General features: G+C 38.8%; 1 protein-coding gene across 8 annotated transcripts in view; it reads left to right on the top strand.

The window, feature by feature from the left end:
• LOC121520680 (myomegalin-like) overlaps positions 1 to 20,202 on the top strand; it is a 60,902-nt gene that overhangs the window by 12,007 nt on the left and 28,693 nt on the right. For 7 of the 8 annotated variants that reach the window (XM_041804256.1, XM_041804254.1, XM_041804252.1 and 4 more), the window contains exon 1: positions 16,575 to 18,641. In XM_041804256.1, the coding sequence (XP_041660190.1) occupies positions 17,331 to 18,641 (1,311 nt within the window). In that variant the 5' untranslated portion in view covers positions 16,575 to 17,330. Of the gene's footprint in view, positions 1 to 6,838; positions 6,916 to 11,241; positions 11,366 to 11,462; positions 11,621 to 11,706; positions 11,864 to 12,318; positions 12,373 to 16,574; positions 18,642 to 20,202 lie in introns of those variants that run through there. The other variant, XM_041804257.1, reaches the window with a different exon arrangement.

Here is a 20,202-nt window from a genome sequence, read left to right as displayed (position 1 = left end):
ATGGTGTTTTACTTAAGCTGCAGAGTTTTCCCAGAATGCCTTTAGGCATGAGACACTTTTGCACCATAATCAAAGTTGCTGACTTGGTTAGAGAATTCCCATCAAGGGTCCAACCAAAACAGTATCAGGAAGATGTACTAAACTGTTTGGAAGTGCACTTTCTTGATCATCTTTAAGTATTTCACTCCAAGACTGAAAAGTTACAGCTTTTAAAAAAACAAACAAACAATTAAGTTGTTTTAACTTAAAATTTCAAAACAGGTATTCCAGCTTTATTTTTCTGATTTAATAAAACATCTTTTTAAATTTTGAGTGAACAGTTCTTGATAACTTCTCTGCTTCTGATATGCAAACCCTGCTGATACTCTTGAACGCTACCATGAAGACGATCATAGAGCCAAGTTGTTCCCCCGATCCACCATCAGAGGTAGTGATGGAGGCGTCATGGAGGCACAAACATTTTCTTATATCAAAGCCAGCAAGGCTGAGTGTGTGCATGGGAAGTTCCCCCTCTTTGCTTATACGCCATACCGCTTACACTTCCTCTTAGAGTTCTGTAACTCTTTAATACATCGTAAACCCACACACTGTGATGTTACAACATCACAGAAGCAGTGTGTAAGGACAAAGGTATACTGAAGGTGGAGGCTTTTATTACAATTCTATAGCAAAATTACAATAAGTAAGCGCCTTAAAACTTCAGTCATCTGCCTAAGCAACTGACAGCAGCATAAAACACCGGACAATCAGAGATCCAAGCGTCTTTTATTTTGGAAATTTGTCATTTTTGAATGTTGGCATGTGTGTTTTGCTGATTTACTCTGGCTTTAAGAACCTAAATAACAAATACTGTATGTTGTTATTATCTCTTTTTATTGTTGTGGGTGCTAGATTTGAATTATGAAAGAACTTGACTTTTTCATGTTTTATTGAAACAGGGGTTTTGTTGTCATAACTATTGAAGTAGCACTCAGTGATGTTTGATGCTTGAAATAAAAGTTTGTTTTGAAAAAAATAAGATACGGAGAAAACTCTAGTAAAACCCAAAGTTTGACCAACTGTGATTTAATGTAAGTTTTTCCTGGTACATGCTGAGTACTGAAAGCAAAGACAGGAATAAGTAAATTGATGTGGCGACCTTACCACCTGCTAGACATTTTTTGAAGTTTCTAGACTAGTTGACCCTCCAAGGAGTCTTCTAAAATTTCTCACCTTCCTAGATTGCATTTTGCATGTGAATAAAAGGCAAAGATGCATGGGTGGATAGTGCCTAACAGTTAATGGTGATACTAGTGAGTGACAGTGCTACAGGTGCGTTTGGTTTGCAGATGACCCTCCTGTCAGTGTTTCAGAGCTGTCGTCTCTCTGGTCGGGTTATTAGTGATCTGTGTTGCTGTGGGACGACGGGCCAGCAGAGGCCAGAATAGCAGGTGCACGGTGATAGAGGTCTATATTTAGAGCTGTCTTTCATGACGGGAAAAATGTCTCTCTTACTGTAAGCCAAGTTGTCGACACACGCACACTCAGTGGAATACATGTGCCTCTCACTGCTGTGTTTTAGTATTTATTATTAAAGCATTAAGATGAATCATTCAGAATCATCAGCTGTGCAGAGGACATGTCTGTTCAAAGTTACATAAGTTGTTGCAGCTGCTTTATTTTGTATTTCTCCTCTTCTCCTCTTGTCTGAAAGTGTAAGTTTCAGTATTTGTATCAAACCTGCACAAGCCTAAAAAAATTAAAATGATAATTTACCTTAACAATATTTGTTGAATCTGGCCATTAACCCTTAGAGGTCCACTGGCTATTTTGCCATTTTGTTAATTTTCTTTCACACTCAGAAAATGTCTACCATGCTCATGTTTGGTGTAATCTTTTCGGCACTACCTCAACTCTATAAAATGAAAACTATATTTTTTTAGTTTAACTTACTGTATTAGATAGGGCCTCCAAAAAACACACAAAAAATGGATTTTTAAAAATTGTTATTTAAAACAATATATTGTCATTTTTTCAAAAGAAATTACAATATGCTGAAATTATGAAAAAATACTAGTGCCAGTCCTGTACAGCATGGTCCACTGTCCCCTATGTGTAACATTAATTTTGATTTCAAATTAAAATGATAATTTTTTTCTGTTTTACTTGACCTATTGACATCTAACTGAAAGAATGCTTAAAGATCATGCTTTCCACACAAAGTCATTGCAATGCTAAATGGGTCTTTGTTTTCATGCTGTCATGTGACAAAAGAAGCACATGATGAAATCATGCTGGCGTGATCGTGCACTGCTAAGAGCTACATGTGTTATATTCAACTGTAGAAAATATCGTATTTGATCTACACATCACTTCCTGGATTGATAAAACAGTGATTAATTAAATGATAATTTCTCTGCTTTACTGAACATAACCTCATAGTAATGAATTCTGCCATCCTTTTTTCTTAGTTCTTACTTGATACTTTACAAATTTCATACATTAAACTTAATTCACAAGAATTAAGACATTTTCCCATGTTTCTTAGCCAAACAGCTGACTTTGAATAAGGCAAAATCCTTTCGATCACCTTTCTGAAGCCCAGAGAAACCTTGGTAACAAAATTATTTTGCTAACTAATTTCTCAAAGTCTCTTTATTTGACTTTAGCAGTAGATTATTAGACAAAAACTTAAGACACACCTCCTTTATTCCTCAGCTTTCCTCTGATGTAGAGTTGCAGACAAGTGCGAAAACATCTGAAAACAATCTTCTGCAATTACGTGATGATGTAAATCCCACTGTCAAATGAGTTGTTATCTTCTTGTGTTCTTAAACCACAAAATTCTTCTTTAAGTTAGAAAGTCTATTGTTCTCCTTAAGTTGGACTCTTGCATTGGCTGGACAAAATAATTATGCCTTTTGAAACTGCATCCCTGATTGGGCGGGGCTGTCTCTCTTCTCGTGTGACAGGGTTAATAATAAGAGAAGGAGCATTTCACCCCCAAAAAATACATGTATGCAGGATGTTTGAGGCTTTAAGTGAAACATAAACAAGCTGAAGGAAGCACCCGCCTGTCAGTGTAAACACAGAGCTGAGAACAACAAACCCAGAGCCTTTAACTATTATAGTCTTTATTAATTACAACAGTTTCTTCTTTCCATTCTCCATATTTTCATTAGGGCTGTCAAATGCTGACATTTGTTTTATCACAATAAATTTCCGAATTTCTTTTCTTAATCCCAATTAATTAGATTTTTTATCACATTTGAAGATTTCACTTTAACATTTAAAACAGTTTCTGTGTCATTTTTGTCTTAGTCTTAAACTAAGGGTAATTGATATGCTTGGATGCAGACCTGCCTTTATAGGTATGTTAAAGATTAACATGAGCTCAAGCAAGGAAAAAGAAATTTGTTATGGAGTAAGAGTGACTTGCAAACCTGCACTGTGTGAGGATGGTGTGCCTCTGTCACGTGCAAAATGAATATGTGTAGTAGCCAGCAGAATGTGTGTGCTGAGCCCTCGTGCCTTTCAGGAATACCGTATGCTCATAAGATGATTCCAGCCTGCAAGTGTTCGTGCACGTGCCGCCCAGATCTGATCTGAGTGTTGGTGACAAAGGAAGGTCAACAGACTGAGACATGCACGAAGAGGCAATAAAACATTTCTGAATCAGAAGGAAAGAGAGGGAGAAGGAGGAGGAGAGAAGAGAGACTGAGAAAGGAAAGAAGCTAAGTCAAGCTGGCAGACGGAAGAAAGTGACCAATCTGTGGAGATAAACACGAGCTAAGCTGTTGTGATGGAGGTGATAAAACCAGATAGAGCCGACAGCAGACAGACACATAGACAGAAGGATAAATCGTTCTCTCCCCACTCCCTTAGAATGGAAAAACAAATAGGCTCCTCAATTCACACTGTTTAAATCCTCTGTCCTCCAGCGCCAGTGTTAGAGCCTGGATTGGCCCAAAAAATGTCCCCCGTGGACCCGGGCAGGTAAACAAACTGTGGAGTTTAGCCTTTGGCCTCAGGGCCGAGTATCTTAGCTGCCCTGAATTCTTCAACTCTAAATATAACAGCCACGACAGCTCGGTCAGATACTGAGGATACACAACACGCAGCAGCTCTGATTCCCTCAGCAGAGACACAGAGATCAGGATACGGTGAAGACATGTGAGGACTGGAGATCTGAGAAAGACAAGAGCAGCGAGTATGTGAGCTAAGGAGTCACACATTTCAAAAACCCCAAAATGCTGTTATTGTCACCCATTTTTCTCTGAGGAGTCATTTTTAAGCCCATCACTGAAAGTCCCTGTATTAGAAATGCCCATCTATAACTAAGTTTTCATCAATCAAACAACAGGCAAAGACACTTAGCTAAGGTGGACCTTAACCCAGCAGGCAGACAGCTACAGTGAGTTCACTTATCATTCACCTCAGCTCTGTCCAGATATACAGACATTTTCTATACAAAATCAGTTAACATATTTCCATCACATCACTTACATGCAGCCTAACCTCAAGATAGATTCACTGGTAGAGGAAAGTTAGAGCTTTAATTAATAAGTGCATAAAACTTGACATGATATTATACATCAGTATTTCATGTTATTGTGGCTATTCACAGCCCTGATAGTCAAAAGTAAAAAAAACGCTGTATGTATACGAAGTACTTAATAAACAAAAATTGTTAAATGTTTGAGCCCTTTGATAATTAAAAATGTAATTAAAAAAGTTGCATTTATTGGATTTTTACCAATAACTGATGTGCCAATTCACTACTTAGCTTATACCAATATCAATGCTTATATTTAAATATATATATATATGTGTATGTATGTATGTATATATATATATATATATATATATATATATATATATATACAGTGCTTAACAAATTTATTAGACCACCCTAACCCTAACCAAAGTAAGGTTTATGCCACAGCTGCCCTAAATTTACAGCACTGGAAATAACCAAAATTATTTTTTATGTTTCTGCAATGGTTAATACACCAATATGTAGAAGCTCTTTAACCCAAATGATATTTTTAATGCTAAAATAAAATTATTTTTGTTATCCATGATTAGTCAAATTTACTGATTAACAAAAAACCTGAAAAAATAGTAAAGCACATTAATATTTCTTGATTAATATGTTAAATTATATTTATTTACTTGCATTCCTGAACAGAAAAATTAGTTTTAGTGGTTGAATGTTATGCTTGATTAATTTCTGACTTCTCAGAGAAGCCCAGTGAGCCGGCTCAAATTTGGGTGAATTCAGTTTGAAATTCCTCATTCCTGTTCAAAATGGTAAAATGTGGAGAACTCACTGAAAATGAAAGAGTCCGCATTAAAGCATGTCATGATGCTGGATGGTCTTTGAGACAAATATGACAGGTGGTCTAATAAATTTGTTAAGCACTGTATATATATGTAGATATGACCTAAGGCTTCAGTCCTTAAGATACACTAAAAGTTTGAGAAATGAGGATGAACAGAGAATAAGACTTCACCTGAGGTAGGTCTCTTGGTCCTGACTAAAATTTCTCAAACTTATTCAAACATACATCCGATATTTAGAGTTGATATACGCTGATTTATCAGTTGTAAATATCTGCAGAAATTTTCGTATCTGCCAATACTGCCAATGTTATCATGCCCTGAAAGAAAACATGAAAAAAGTCCTTTTCCTCTTCAAATCAGAGAGATTGTTGGAGATGTTACAGAATACAAAGGGCAATCACTTCCATATATTTTAGAGTTTCTCAGCTGCAAGCCTGTTTTGTTTGCAATTTACAATATGTTACAGACTGTCTCTTTTTTAAATTAAGAAATTCATCAAAATTTTAAGTTGTTGTTGTTAGGGATGCCTGGTATGATCAGCCTGACATGAGTATTGGCAGATATGAAAGTTTCTGCTGATAAAACAATATTTTGGCCATTAAAATCTACCGTGTCAGCTGAAAATATTGGCCGTACAACAATTTGTGACATTTTAGGCTCAGCAAACAGACCAGCATCAGCTCAAGTCTTTTTCTTCATTCATAGGTCTGAACTACATTCAAATATTGGTATCGGCTAATTATTTTGTAAATATCAGCATATCAGATATGAAAAATCCAATAATGTGCACCCCTAGGTGTTGTACCTGGTGGATCCTGAGGGACTTTAATGTAGAAAGAAGGATAAATACCTGATAAAAATATTACTGGTTGCATTTGAAAACTCCTTAATCATAAAATAATCTATAATCTGAAAAAGAAATGCCTTGTGTAAATGAACGTATTAACCTGGTATGTAATATGTCTGTGATGAAAGAAGAGCTTCTAATTTTAGAACACAAAAAATGAATTTATTTAAAACTGGGCAAAATCTATTTCCAATCCTCCTGTTTTACATTGGGTTTTTTTTCTTTTGTTTGGTATTGCTTTCTTTCTTTTTAAATTTATTTATCTAGTTTTTTCCTCCCTTTTCATACCACACCTGTTAGGTCTTCATGTTCATGTCATTTTATACATAAAGTTGCATCACCATATGTACGTATTTACAAAAAAATTAAAAAGAATTGCAAAAAGAAAAATTATTTACATTTTTAAAGTCTGAGTTAAGAAGACTTTAGCTACTGTTACTATAATTTTGTACTAAAGTAAGTAAGTAAGCTGTTTTACATGTGAGGCTTCATTCAAATTGTTCAGGACTAACAATGAGCCTGACTGAGAGTGTAGCGCCCTCAGCTGCACCCATACTGTGCTATGTTCATATCTGCTGATACAATAGCGATATGATGCCAGTAAGTTCGTGTATCCCTGATGATTTTGTGTGATAATGACTAACAAACATGCTTTATCTGTTGCAGAACATCGAGCTGAAGGTGGAAGTAGAGAGCTTGAAGCAGGAGCTCCAGGAGAAACAGCAGCTTCTGGATAAAGCCCTGTAAGTCCACAAATGTTCATCAGTTGAAACTTCTGTTTTGGTTACCCAACCTTTTGTCGGTTCTTGAAGTGTCAGTATAGGTGAAAACCTGTCAGAACTGGTGAGCTCTGCGTATGTTCAGCAAGACAAGGTGCTCTGTGATTGGTCTAAAACAAAATGTCAAAAATTAGCAGATGACCCGCTTACCTTTGGGCACAGGTGGACTTGTTTCTGGATGTGTCAAGGACCTGACAAAGGCCACAAAACTTAAATGTGTTGTTTTTTTTTTTTTCTTTCTTTACTTTCTTACCTATCCTCTCATATTAAAGAGGGCCTGTGTACGCCCTAGAAACCGATGCACCATTGCTTGGAGGAATGCTAGTCCTTGGCTAATTTTTTGCTTTTGTTGAGATAAAATAAAAATTCTATGTTAGACATAAAGAACAGATCAATACTTAACTGACACTTAAAAGTATCACATTCACTCATCTCATGTTTTTAATCACTAGAAATAAATCACAGTCTAAACATGCAGGGGTTGATAGCTTGTCTTTATTAAACACCTTTCATTAGCAGCCTGTTTGACAGAGAAAATATGCAATCACCCCAGTGTTTTCTTGCCTGTTCATAATTTGATTACCCCAGTACAGAGTGTACTGGTGGGCAGATGCACCTCCATCTATGGTTGTTGGTTCAGGAGGGGTAATTGTGCCCATAATAGTAATGATCCTCTACATAGTCCTGTCTTAACTGTGCTAACACCTCATATCTCTCACAGCTCATGTGTCAGGCAGCAGCTGATAGAGATAATGCTCTCGCACGCAAACCTTCATGGATGTCAAGTGCAACCCACAACATAAACCACTGACATGTTACTAAATTCTTGTGTGGGATTGTTGTAGACAGATGGTGAAAATGAAAGAGAGAATTTTCTTGTTATTATTTTGGCGGAGGCTAAAAGTTGAACCCCAGGTTACAGCTGAAACTTTAAACTTTTTAAAATGCTGCTATATGGAAGAGATTGAGCTTGAAACTTGCTTGGAGCTGCAGTATTGTTAAATGCAAGGGAAATTAGGGTAATACTTGCTGGGTAGTGAATTTAATGGCATTTCAGAGATGGCAGAGTGCTGCTGCTGAGATCGACAGATGGTGTTTAAAGGTCAGAGTTGGTGACCTTTAATAGGTCATCATCAGCAAAAAGTTGGTCTCTTACTACTTCTCTCTAGTTCTGTTTCTGTTGTCTCTCCCTCTCTGCACATTCTGTACTGTTGTTGCAATATATAGAGACGATAATAACCACTACTTTGTGAGATTATTCTGGTGGTAAATGGTTGTTACCAGCTTTTCTCCAGACCAGTGGTTACTGTGTTCACAAGGCAAGCATTAATGCTCAATGCGCCGTCAGAGTGATGCATTTTAAATGAATAAATTGCAAATTAACTTCAGGGGAGGCGCAAAACCATAAACCAGAAAAAAAACAAGAGTACCTGGATGCATCTGAGGACCTCCACTTCAGACCAGAGGTTGGAAATTCACCGTCATATCTTGTCTTCTGATACTGGAAGTCACTTGAACTGAACATCTTCTTCGTTGTGTTTGTGTGTCGCCGCCATGTTAATAGAGGCAAGTCTGCCAAGTTTTCGGGCTAACAAGCACAGCAATAACGTTACATGTATTTTAATGAATCGATTTATGATTCAAATTCATGTATCCCTGAGCACAGACATAATATGCAATGGGAGACTGGCTGGTTGGACGTCGCCGCCATGTTGCCAAAGACAAGTCTCTACGTCATACAATACAGTAAACAAGGATTGTGCCAGTTTTCGAAATAAAATGCTCAAACGGCGAGATTGTCTGGATTTTAATGAATCATTTACAACAAATGACCAATTTTGAAATAATAACTGACAGTGACACAAAAGCAGAATCCACTTCCTTATATTTTCTCAGTTAAATGAAAAGATGTACCCCATGATTTAAAATAAAATAATTTTATATATAATACAGTTTCATATATGTATGGATATTTTTTTATTTTGAATCTATAAATTAATATTTATATATTAATCTGATCATTTGACCTTTTTATTCCAATAACTTGCACAACAAGACCTTCTTCACACGCATACAAAGTACTTCCGGTTCACCGTTTATTGTGCCGGACCACTTTTGCCAAAATGGACCATCTACACGAAAAGCGATTTATGACTTATTTATATATACTTGTATTTTTCTATTAGTTATTATTTTTAAACAGATCGTGTAATCCATGTAATCTTGTCGTTTGAGCTTTTTATTTCAAAAACTGGCACAATCCTTGTCTACTGTATTGAATGATCTAGTGGACTTGTCTCTGGCAACTTGGCGGCGACCTCAGCATCCGGCCAGCCAATCTCCCGTCACATATTATGTCTGTGCAGTGATACCTGAATTCGGATCATAAATCGATTTAGTAAAATCAATGTTATGTAATCGATGTGCTTGTTAGTCTGAAAAGTCACTTATTTTTCATCTACTTATATTTTTACTCATATTAAAAGGTGATTTGCTTTAATTTCTGCTGTGTATGGGGCAAAATGGACAGATTTATAGTTACTACAGAGACTATACTATAGAGTTCACTGCTAACGTTTGGATTTTCCTGCATTGGCCCTGATTATGCTCAACAGCCGCAGTGTTCAGTGTATAAAGATGTACAAGCTAATAACAGCATATGGGTGTGTAAACCATGGGGTCATATTGAGACACAAGAACTAAGTCTAGCAACCAAAACCAGGGGATTTTTTGACAGGAAATAGAAGGAATTTCAGTCACTGAAGGTTACTGTGGCATTTACTGCCGTAAACACTAAGACAGCCTCTGCAAGAACAGTTTTTTTTAGAAATATGTAATATAGAAATGTCAAAAATTAAAATCTTTAAAGATGAAACATAAATGTCTTAAATATAGTTGATTTTTTCCACTTATTTGTATGGGGGTTGGGGTCCATGGAATAAATTTTATTTTATTTAATTTTAATTTAATTTTAATTTTCTCCTAGGGGAGGCTCACTCTCCCACACTTCGAAAACCCCTGGTCTAACTTAAAGACAGGAAACAATAGAGGAAAGTGGGGTAAGAGCCAGTTTTTACTTATAGAAAAAAGAAAAAGGGAAAAAGCTGCAGGGCATCCAGAAAGAGTGCAGGGTACTCTGAAAACTTCCACTCTAGATTTGGGATGTTCAGTGGTGTACAGTATGTAGAAGTAGGTCTGCTCTTAATTGATTGCATTTAAGGTGACCTAATTGACCACATGACACTTAATGACAACATCCATTAACATCTGTAAGACCTCCTTCATATGGATGACAAGCATTGTGCCATTGCTGATTTTTGCATTTTTGGATGTCAAACTGATAACAAGCAGTATGTGTCTTTGCCAGGATTTGGGGCATTATAAAAGATTAAAAAAAAAACAAAAAAAAAACAAAGAAGCTTACTCTTTAAAATGTTACTTTGGAGTTTTGTGGGTAACACCATAACACTTATTTTTCTCAAACTGGTCAAGTGTGTAAGCTCAGTCTTTCTTGTGAAATAATTTGCATAATTTCACTGTATTTTAAAATGTTTGTGCTGTTGCCAGATAAAGATCTTTCAACATAGTTTTCTCATTGCTTCTTGTAGAAAGCTGGCTGTCAGAATGAAGGTCTTCTCTGCTTCATATAAAGAACATTTGTCTGTGAGACAGACTCAGACTGGTTCAAAATATCTCAGTTATTTGAGCTGCTGCATTTGGTGGACTGAGTTAAAAACGTATGTAGAGAGGGTCCAGAGCATGACTGGTGGCGACACAGTGGCGTCTGCCATTCTGGGTGCATGGATTCAAGGATAGTGTTGTCGACTGACTAATTGGAACAGACAGATGCTTGCACAGTTGGGGTCTGAAGGGAATGCTTCTGTCACATCAAGCAGGTTTAGGAGAAAACAAAGAAGGAGGAATTTAAAGTGGATTTTAAAAACATTAATTGAAGTAGTAATGGCCAACTTAATGGTAGCTAACACCAGAAAGAACAGTCATAGATATCATCCACCGTTTATCCTCGTCAAGCCTTTTAACGCTTTTACACTGTGTTAACATCATGTCTGTGAGGAGACATGTTGAAAATAAAAGCCTCAGAGTGGGCAGGGCAGCTTACTTAATCGCTGCTATAAGTGGAGGGGTGTAGGGTATCCCATGAGTACTGGGGAAGTGATGACATCATATTGTTGGCACCATCATGTCCTCGCGGTCCCTCTGACTATATCTGTGCATGTGGGTGTATAAACTGTATCAACTCTGATTAGCTTTTTTTTCTGTGTTTAACAGCACAACAGCAGAGAGCTTGACCAATCACAATGAGGCAGAGCTACAGAGGCGCTGTCAGGAGCAACAGCAGGAAATCGATCACATGCAGCAAGTGCTTGAAACTAAGATTCAACTCCTGCAGGAGGTTTGATCACTCCCAGATTCATCTAGCTATAATTTCTCACATAATGCTTCAGATTCACAAATCATAACCGTTTCTGTACATTTATATGTTTATCAAGGAGGCCCAGCTAGCACGCAGCGAGGCTGATCGAATGGCCTCGCTGGCTGGATCACACTCCCACGCATCCCTCCTCTCCCTTGACACCCCCATGGAGGACATCCCAGAGGATGAGAGGCCTCCAAGCATCCTGTCCCCATCCAATGCCAACAAAGACAGGTGCAGAAACACATCACCTAGCTTTAACATCAAACGAACCAAATCCACAGCCATATCTCACTGACAATATCACCGTCTACTTTCAGGTTAATCGAGGAGCTGACTAAAGAGCTTTGTTCCAAGGAGGCGCTCATCACAGAGCTGAGTGAAGAGAAGACAACTCTCACATTGAGGGTGGGAGAGCTGGAGGGACAGGTTCAGGAGCTGTCATCATCTCTGCTGCAGAAGGACAAAGATGTGGAGGTATGAATACATTTTAATTTAAATGACGTCAAGAATAGGTAATTTCCAAGCTCTCTCTGACCTTGTGTTATCCAGGAAGTGTTAGTCAAACCCTGTATGATTTATATATGCATCATACATTTATACAAGCCATCTAACATTGCTGCAATCCTCTGGACCACTATGTCACTGTAGTCAGACTTCTAAAAAGAGGCTCCTGAAGCAGCATGTGTGACATTCCTAAACACCATTTAAACAGCTATTCCTGTAAAGCACCAGAGCTGTTTTCATGCAGAAACTTGTGTTTAAACAAACACAAAAACACTAGGTGCACGTGTTTAAACCATAGATCTACACTTAAGACTAAAATCATTGATGTTTAATTAATGCTGTAGCTATTCTTTCTTGTTTCTGTACATGCTAACATTCAGACTGAATGTAATAGTCTGATTTATTGTCTCTCTGCCTTTTTACAGTTTTATCAGGAGGAACTGGGTCAAGAGAGGCTTCGTATTGAACAGGAAATGCAGGTAAGAAAAGTTGCATGCATTCATGTGAAAGTGAGGCACAAGTAGAAGTCAGGCAATGATTATTTTAGTATTTAAATTAGCTTAAGGTGTTATTACAGAGCTCTCCACTAAGTGTCAGAGCAGCATCAAAGTTCTTGTTTAATCTCCGGCTGACTCTGCCTCCTTATGGAGGAGTCATGCACAGCATTTTTAGTCGAGAGCTGACAGCTTTAGACAAAACAAGAGTTCTTTGAATCATTAAAGAGTTCAAATTGTTTTTAAGAACCAATATTGAATTTTATAGCTAGAGGGAGATCAGACATACTTGATGTATGAACAGTATGTTTATGACAACTTCAATGTAAAATTCTCATCAAAATCCAGCCTCTCTGCAGACTTTTTTGTGAAATAATCATGAAAAGTAAACACAAGAACTATCTGTGCTACAAGAAGAGAGGCATCATTGTGACACAGCTGAAAAGACTTCTTGTGAAGAAAAAAAGCATAAAGTGATGAAACATCCTGTGGTGAGCTTAAACTCTGTTCCTCTTAATGCAGTCTTTTACTGAATGTTTAAGTAAATCAGATGTCAGCATTTTTAGATCTCATTGGCAGATGTGGTCACATATTTTGATGACCCCCCCCCCTTAAGAAAACAAACAACGAAGAGCATGACGCAAAAATAAGAAAGCTTATTACTGTACTACTGAAATGGATGCAGCATCATAGAAGGCTTTCAGTGAAAGTCCATCTTACAGAGGGTTTATCTCATCACACAAAGTGCCTGAATCTCATTACATTTACAGGCTTTAGCTGCACTCACATCCCCAAGGACACATTTCTTCCTGATACATAATTAAAGACAAATGGAGGGAGGCACTTACACCGTGTCAGCTCCACCCACTCTGAGAAAATCTTCTCTCCTTATTTGCAGTTGTGCAAGCTCATGATCATATAGTTTCATTGTTCATCTTTTTGCTGTCTATGGTATTTAGCTGAAAGTCTAACATGTTTCTTTGAATGATATCACTTGTTATTATGTAAGCATTTCACAAGCAGTGCTTTGTATTTAAGGTACCTGTGCAGGTGTTTTTACTTGTAAATCAGTTGTGGTTTAAAGATGCAAATTCAGGCTCTCTACTCAGATTTCAAGCACAAGTGTGTTTGTGTCATAGAAATACTACACTGAGCAGATCTGAAGTCCAACAGTGTAAAACAGGCCAAGGATTAAGAGTTTGAGAAATATTATTCATGAAATACAACACTATTTTTCTGACAGTTTATCAAAATTAAAAAAAGAAATAATCATAATGTGGGTGCAGCAAGAAAAGGCTGTTATTTATTACTGTATGTGTTGAAATGCTGGATCCTGAGTCAGTGCTGATGACATTTGACTTTGCAAAATTAGAGGGAAGTGACATTTTGTTGCAGAGTATTTATGTGCACAAAAATGTATGAGGCAAATATAGGAATAAAAATTGAAAAAAGGAACCTATTATATTATTGATAGCTCTTACACATGTTTTTGCATTTTAGGGACATTCTGACCTATTAAAGTCAAATATGGGTTGAACTAAAACATTATTTGGCATTTGGGTCTTTACAGTTATAGTGCCTATAAAAGTGCCCACTACCCTGGATGTTTTACCCCTTTATTGATTTTATAATGCAGTCTCTTCTTTTACATTGCATTTTTTTTGATTGACATTCCTTTGTAGAAATCTGTTTTCACTTTGACATTAAAGAAGTATTTCTCTTTTATTATTTGTGTCAATAAAGCCAAATTATATTGACCACGTTTGAGTTACAAAAATGACAAAAGGGTAAAACATACAAGGGGGGAATACTTTAGATATGGGTTCAGTGACAGTCTTTCGCAAATTACGCTAAATTACAGGAACAAAAACTATTCAGTTGAATAGCCTTGTTTGCATCTAATTGCAAAGATCAGAGATCATGTCTGTGTGTGTCTTTGTGTCTGTGTGGTTATTCCCATGAGATGCTTTCATTTCAAGTGTGCGTGTGTGCATGCAGGCGTCACGCTGGTAGCAGTTTAGCAGGTCTCATTTCAGCAGGGTGGTCGATAGGTCAGGTTGACCCTTGAGAACTGTGAGACCCTAACACTGATATCAGGTTCTGTTTTCTCAGACAGACACACATCATAAGAGCTCTTAATAAGACCCCCAGACACCACAGACATTTAGAACAAATATGTGTCTGAACAGAGAGGAAGAAGTGTCATCTGAAACCTCTTTGCACTTTTGTTGTCCAGTGTTTCCTCTTTCAAGGATATGAGCTGCAACTTTAACATTTACTCCATCATGGTTTTGATTTTTTTTTCTTTTATTCATGGAGTTAAAACATGTCAACATATGTTGGTAGATGTGTGCAGCTTCATCACAGGGAATTCTGAAAAACATAAGGCCATGAAAAAATGCAGACTCAAGCTCAGACCCCTCTGACCACACCTTAACGAAGATTTAAGGATCTGCACCTCTGCAGTCACAGAACTAGTTTGATAATGAAAGTATACTGATAGTCGACTGAGGATTTTGCACTGACGTATCTCTTTGGAAGTCACAGCGTGACAGTGTGACCATCTGTTTGCGCGCCCTTGGGAAAAACAAAATTCTGGTCACTGCAGAGATGAAATGCTGCAGTGAGATGTGTGAGAAAGGCTTGCTTGTTCAAACATCACAGTCAAATCATTGTTAGAATACCTGCACCATAGCAACGGTAAATACAAATAACACTAACCCTGAAGTAGCAGCATTTTTTTTTTTAAGTTGGTCTGATCAGGGGGCTATTAAGGCTAAAAACAATCACTGTAGTATAATTATAGACAGAAAACAACTAAAATGAAGCAGGAACTGAATCTGTTTTGCATTCATACATGAAAACTAACTCAGGCAATGTATTAGTGATCAAAATGATCTATCTTGTGTGTCCTTTTTATTCTGCCAGTATGATGATGACCTCTTTTATATGTATCCCCAGGGCTAGCTCTACCTCACCACATGTCGGCCTTCTTTACTGCACTTCATGTGTGTTGTCTTGGTAACTGGGTTTATTGCTCACTGGCTATTGTATGCAGTGGAGAAAGCATCCTTTAATCTTGACTCTGCTGAGCATACTGCCTAAAATAATGCAGGGGTCAGTCAGGATACATGAAAAGAGCATGGATATGATTGATTTCTCTGTGGTTTAAAATAAAATGCACTGATTTATACATTATAGTTTAATGCAACACTCTTAATTCTGTAGGATTATTGCAGAAATACAAATTACTGGTACTGCATGGTTGATATTTGTCTTAACATTTACATCGAAGGTTTTGGTTTGCATTTATTACAAAAGTGCAGGCTGGTGTTTATACTGCAGAATAAAACTGTCCAGTAACCCTAAGGTAGGTCTGAGGGTGTGATACCTGGCTTAATAGCAAAATTTTTGCTGTTGCCCTTAATTTGTGGTGTAATATTTGGAATAGAATGGTGTAAGGCAATAATCAGGTTTCAATATCACTTGTGATTTTGGCTTCCCATCATCTTGGAAACAAGAGAAACAAGATTAAACATCTGTTAGATCGGTGAATAATCACGATTTTTTTTTTTGCCATAATCGAGCAGCTTGAGGATAAAGAGGATGATAGTGTTCATTTTCTCACATCCAAATGTTTTCTACTGTGTAGTAGGCTAATGTTTAAACTGTAGGCCTGCTGAATCATGATATAGCCAATTACCACAAAAAAATTGAGTTCTATACAGGCTCTCTTTTAAAAACTTTTACCGTATTGTGTTTTTGTGCCCTTTAAAGACATGATACATAAAAGGTAATGAAATAGGATCAGTCTGGCTCATAGTTTTATTAATTTACAGAGCGTCACTAATGTTACCATGCTACTGAGCATTTCACCTGTTCAGTCAGGCGAACACAGCTAAGTAAACCGGGCAGGAGGACGTTACAGACTCCCAGGGGGGCTTCACTTTGTCTCTTTATTGCTACAACTAAAACCAAAGCTGATATTCGCTGTATTTAGTTTGAAGAACGCTTGTAAAGGATAATTTTTCACACTTATTCAAAATAAAGGCGCATATTCAGCCCCGAGCATCTCTGTGTGACAGCACCGGGCTCCTCCACCCCCCGTATCCCCATAATGGTTCGCTCCACCGCTGCAGGTCTCGTTCAGACAGCCACATCGCTATCAGCCCAGAGGATCTCCGACCACACGAAGGACCGAACCCAGTGAGTGCGTGTCTGCCTCTCTTGCTGTCATTAACGGCTCTGAAATGAATGAAAAGCCGCTTTCTCGGACACAGACACCGGGGAATGACTCTAAGGACCGCCTCAGGACGCCGGCTACCGCTCTCTGTCCGGGTAGAGGACAGCGGATAATTACCTTTCCTCCGGACAGGACAGACCTGACGGTGCGTGTGTGAGCTACAGCCGATTGATGGTGCAGAGGCGCGTGCGGCGCTGTTACGAAATACAAAGCAACGGTTTGTTGACAGCGCGAGGACGGAAGACAGATAAATACGGCATCTAATTGATGAGACGTTTACGTGACTTCTCTGTGGGTGTGTGCGCCATATTCCCCATGCACCTGCACTTCCTGTGAATGAATGAAGATCCTAGGCAGATACCTTTCACTGACTGGGACAGAATCTATTAGTTTATTTTTGCCTCTTTGTTTTTAGCTCTGCAGAGAACAACATATGCAATCATTCTTGTGCAGTTCTTTTTCTCTACCTCATCTCTTTTTGTCAAGCCATTGGATTTGATGCCATTATAAGGACTGATCTTTGAAGAGCTTTACTCTGTTCAAGATGAAAAAGGTTATTTTGCTCTAAAACCATGTGTTTGCTCTGATGCAACTTTAAACCTGTGCTTTTTTGTTTACATGTGATTGAATTTATCACAAGTATCCAGCTGTCTGAAAATAATTAGATACCCCCCATTCCTGGTAGCTATAAGCCTGTGGAATGCTTGATCTCAAGATGAAGGAGACGTGTCGCATCTGTGGGAGGGAGCTCTGCGGTAACCAGCGTCGATGGATCTTCCATCCCACCGCCAAACTAAATCTGCAGGTGCTGCTGTCTCACGCCCTTGGGCGAGAGCTGACCCGGGATGGCAAAGGAGAGTTTGCTTGCTCTAAGTGCACCTTCATGCTGGACCGTATGTACCGCTTTGACACAGTGATCGCCCGAGTAGAGGCACTGTCCATCGAAAGGCTGCAGCGGCTTCTGCAGGAGAAACATCGATTGAGGCAGTGCATCGGAGGACTCTACAAAAAAACAAACGCAGAGGAGGGTGGTGTTTCAATAACTGGAGGTAATGAAGGACCAGGAGATGGGATGGTGGACATTTCAGGACTCACTCATGCAAAGTACTGTGCCTTGCTCCAGGACGACCTGGTCTACTCATTGTACGAGTCCTGGGCAGAGGACGGCTCTGAGTGTCACCACCACCAAACTCAATGTGCTGCAGGTGCAGGATCAGAGGTCACAGTCGCAGTCTCACATCGGTGTGTACATAGCACCCCCAGGAAGTGTCGAGGATGTTCATACTGGCGAGTGGCAGACTCTGATTATGAAGCTGTTTGTAAGGTGCCCAGGAAATTAGCACGGAGTATTTCCTGTGGGCCGTCAACCAGGTATTCAGCCAGTGTCATTGGAGGAAGTTTGACAGGAGGAGCAGGAGAGAGAAAACAAGTGGAGGATTCAGAAGAAGCCCCTTCCTCTCTGACCCTGGTTCCTGGCTCTCAGGACCCTTCACGAACGACTGACAGTGATCGCACCCTGGCAGGACGAGCCAGCTCCAGCCCCTCCATAGCATCCTTGGAGACTACTGAGGAGTACATCCACTCAGGAGCCTTAACAGATGGCCACCTTAGCTCCCCCAGGGACCCAGTAGATGATCAGTTATACGACTCTCTCTCTGAGGAGCACATGGGAGCCTCACATGGTCAGGCCTCACCTGGACCAAGTCTCTCTCTGGCTCTTTGTATGCTGCAGAGCTGCAACATCTACAGGCCGGTCCGGAGCTCTAAGGGGAGCAAACTGCCAGTTCTCCTCAGACAGAGCTCCAGTAATGGGGGCCCAAGGCTGAGCTTCCCTGATCCTGTCTTGGGACTGTCTTATGACACTCCAGATGGAGAAAGGCACAACCACATCAGGACACCTGAGCTGGAGACACCCCTGATCCGGCTGGTTGATCAGGATCTGAACCTAGCGGACATGGAAGAATTGATGGAAGATTTATACAAAGAGTACCCTCGCCCACCTCCTCACCAGGTATAAATCCTTCACAAGGATGGTGATGGTGCTGAATATGAGGATTTTTTAACTGTGAATGCAGAGTGATGGCACCCTGGAGTTGCACATTTTGCTTCTACTTCTGCAGCACAGCCAGCTGACAAGCTTTGACGTTGGATAGACACAGCACAGTCCTCCCACAAACCGATTATTCTCACTACTTTTTGAGCGTAATTAGCCCCATAATCCCGCTGTCAGTCACTTAAATCCTGCCCACAGCCTCTCCTACAAGCTTTTACCCAGGAGGATTTGAGCTCCAATGCTCATTGTGTGTGCATGTGTGTGCGTGGGAACACATTACATGAGCAGTCAGGTGTGTAGGTAATCTGTAACACAGGACATGGCCTAATTGCCTAATGTGTATGTGTGTGTGAGTGTTTGAGTTAGAGGTCACAACCATGTCAATAAAGCAGACGGCATGTAGTAAAAGGAGAGCAGCTATGAAACTGATTATGAGGTAAATGCCAAATACCAAATATTGTGTAACTGCTTATTTAAAGGGGTGGAAAGTAACTTATTACACTTATTCATGTTACAGTAATTGAGCAGCTTTTTTGTGTACTTGTGCTTTTTATGGTACATTTTTAAATCAGTTATTTTACCTATACTCAAGTAAATTTCAGAGTAGGCACTGTAGTTAGTAAGGTTTAAAAAGCATCAATTACTGAGTAAAACTAAGGAGGTTCAACCTTTTGTTAACAACTTGAAATTGACTATTAGTTTTGCTTCAGTTAGAGTAGCACACTGGGAAGGAATGAATCCATGTAACAAAAAATAGATGTTGCATTTTACTTCTTTTTTTTAAATAAAGGCATGACTTTACCTCAAGAAACTCTTGTTTGTATCACCAACAAGGAAAGATCATATTTTACTCCTCAGTAACTACTCAGTACTTTAAGTCATCTTTAAATGAATTATTTTTTTACTTTTAATTGAGTAGATTTATTGGCCTGTAATTATACTTCTACTTAATTTCAACCAAAGTAACTATACTTTTACTTGAGTACAGAAATCTTTTACTCTTTCCACCCCTGCTTATTTAATAGCTATAGAAGAGATTTAAGTTCAAGGACAGCCTGAAGACAGATAAGTCTTCTGGATTTTCCAGTTTCTAAACTTGCTTGCTGAATCTCAGGATTTTCCACTTATGATTGCAATAAAAAGATAAAATCTGACCTCCCTACACTAGAATCCTTTGTGGTACTAGTTGGAGGAATAAGGGTGTGCAATCTTGTAGCTGGGGCTGCTGTCTGAAGTAGGTTAGATGTGGGGAGACATTAAGACAAAGTGACTCCACTATTGGCCTATTTTCACTCAAAACCCTGGAGGCACAGTGATCCACAGAGTCAGACCACCCCATCATCTCAACGCTGGTTGGCTAGGGCAGTGATGCTATTTAATGTTAAATTGATCATTCTTTAAAAAACAATCCAAATTAAATGTAATCTCAGCAGCACAAACACAAATAAATCTAGGTGAGTAAAAGTATAAATCATCTTATTGTTATGGCGACTTTCCTCTTGTAACTGAAAGTGGGAAG

Source organism: Cheilinus undulatus, linkage group 13 (assembly GCF_018320785.1).
Source record: "Cheilinus undulatus linkage group 13, ASM1832078v1, whole genome shotgun sequence".
NCBI lineage: Eukaryota > Metazoa > Chordata > Actinopteri > Labriformes > Labridae > Cheilinus > Cheilinus undulatus.
Note: the sequence above shows the minus strand (reverse complement) of the source record. Positions and strands in the feature narration are given on the sequence as shown.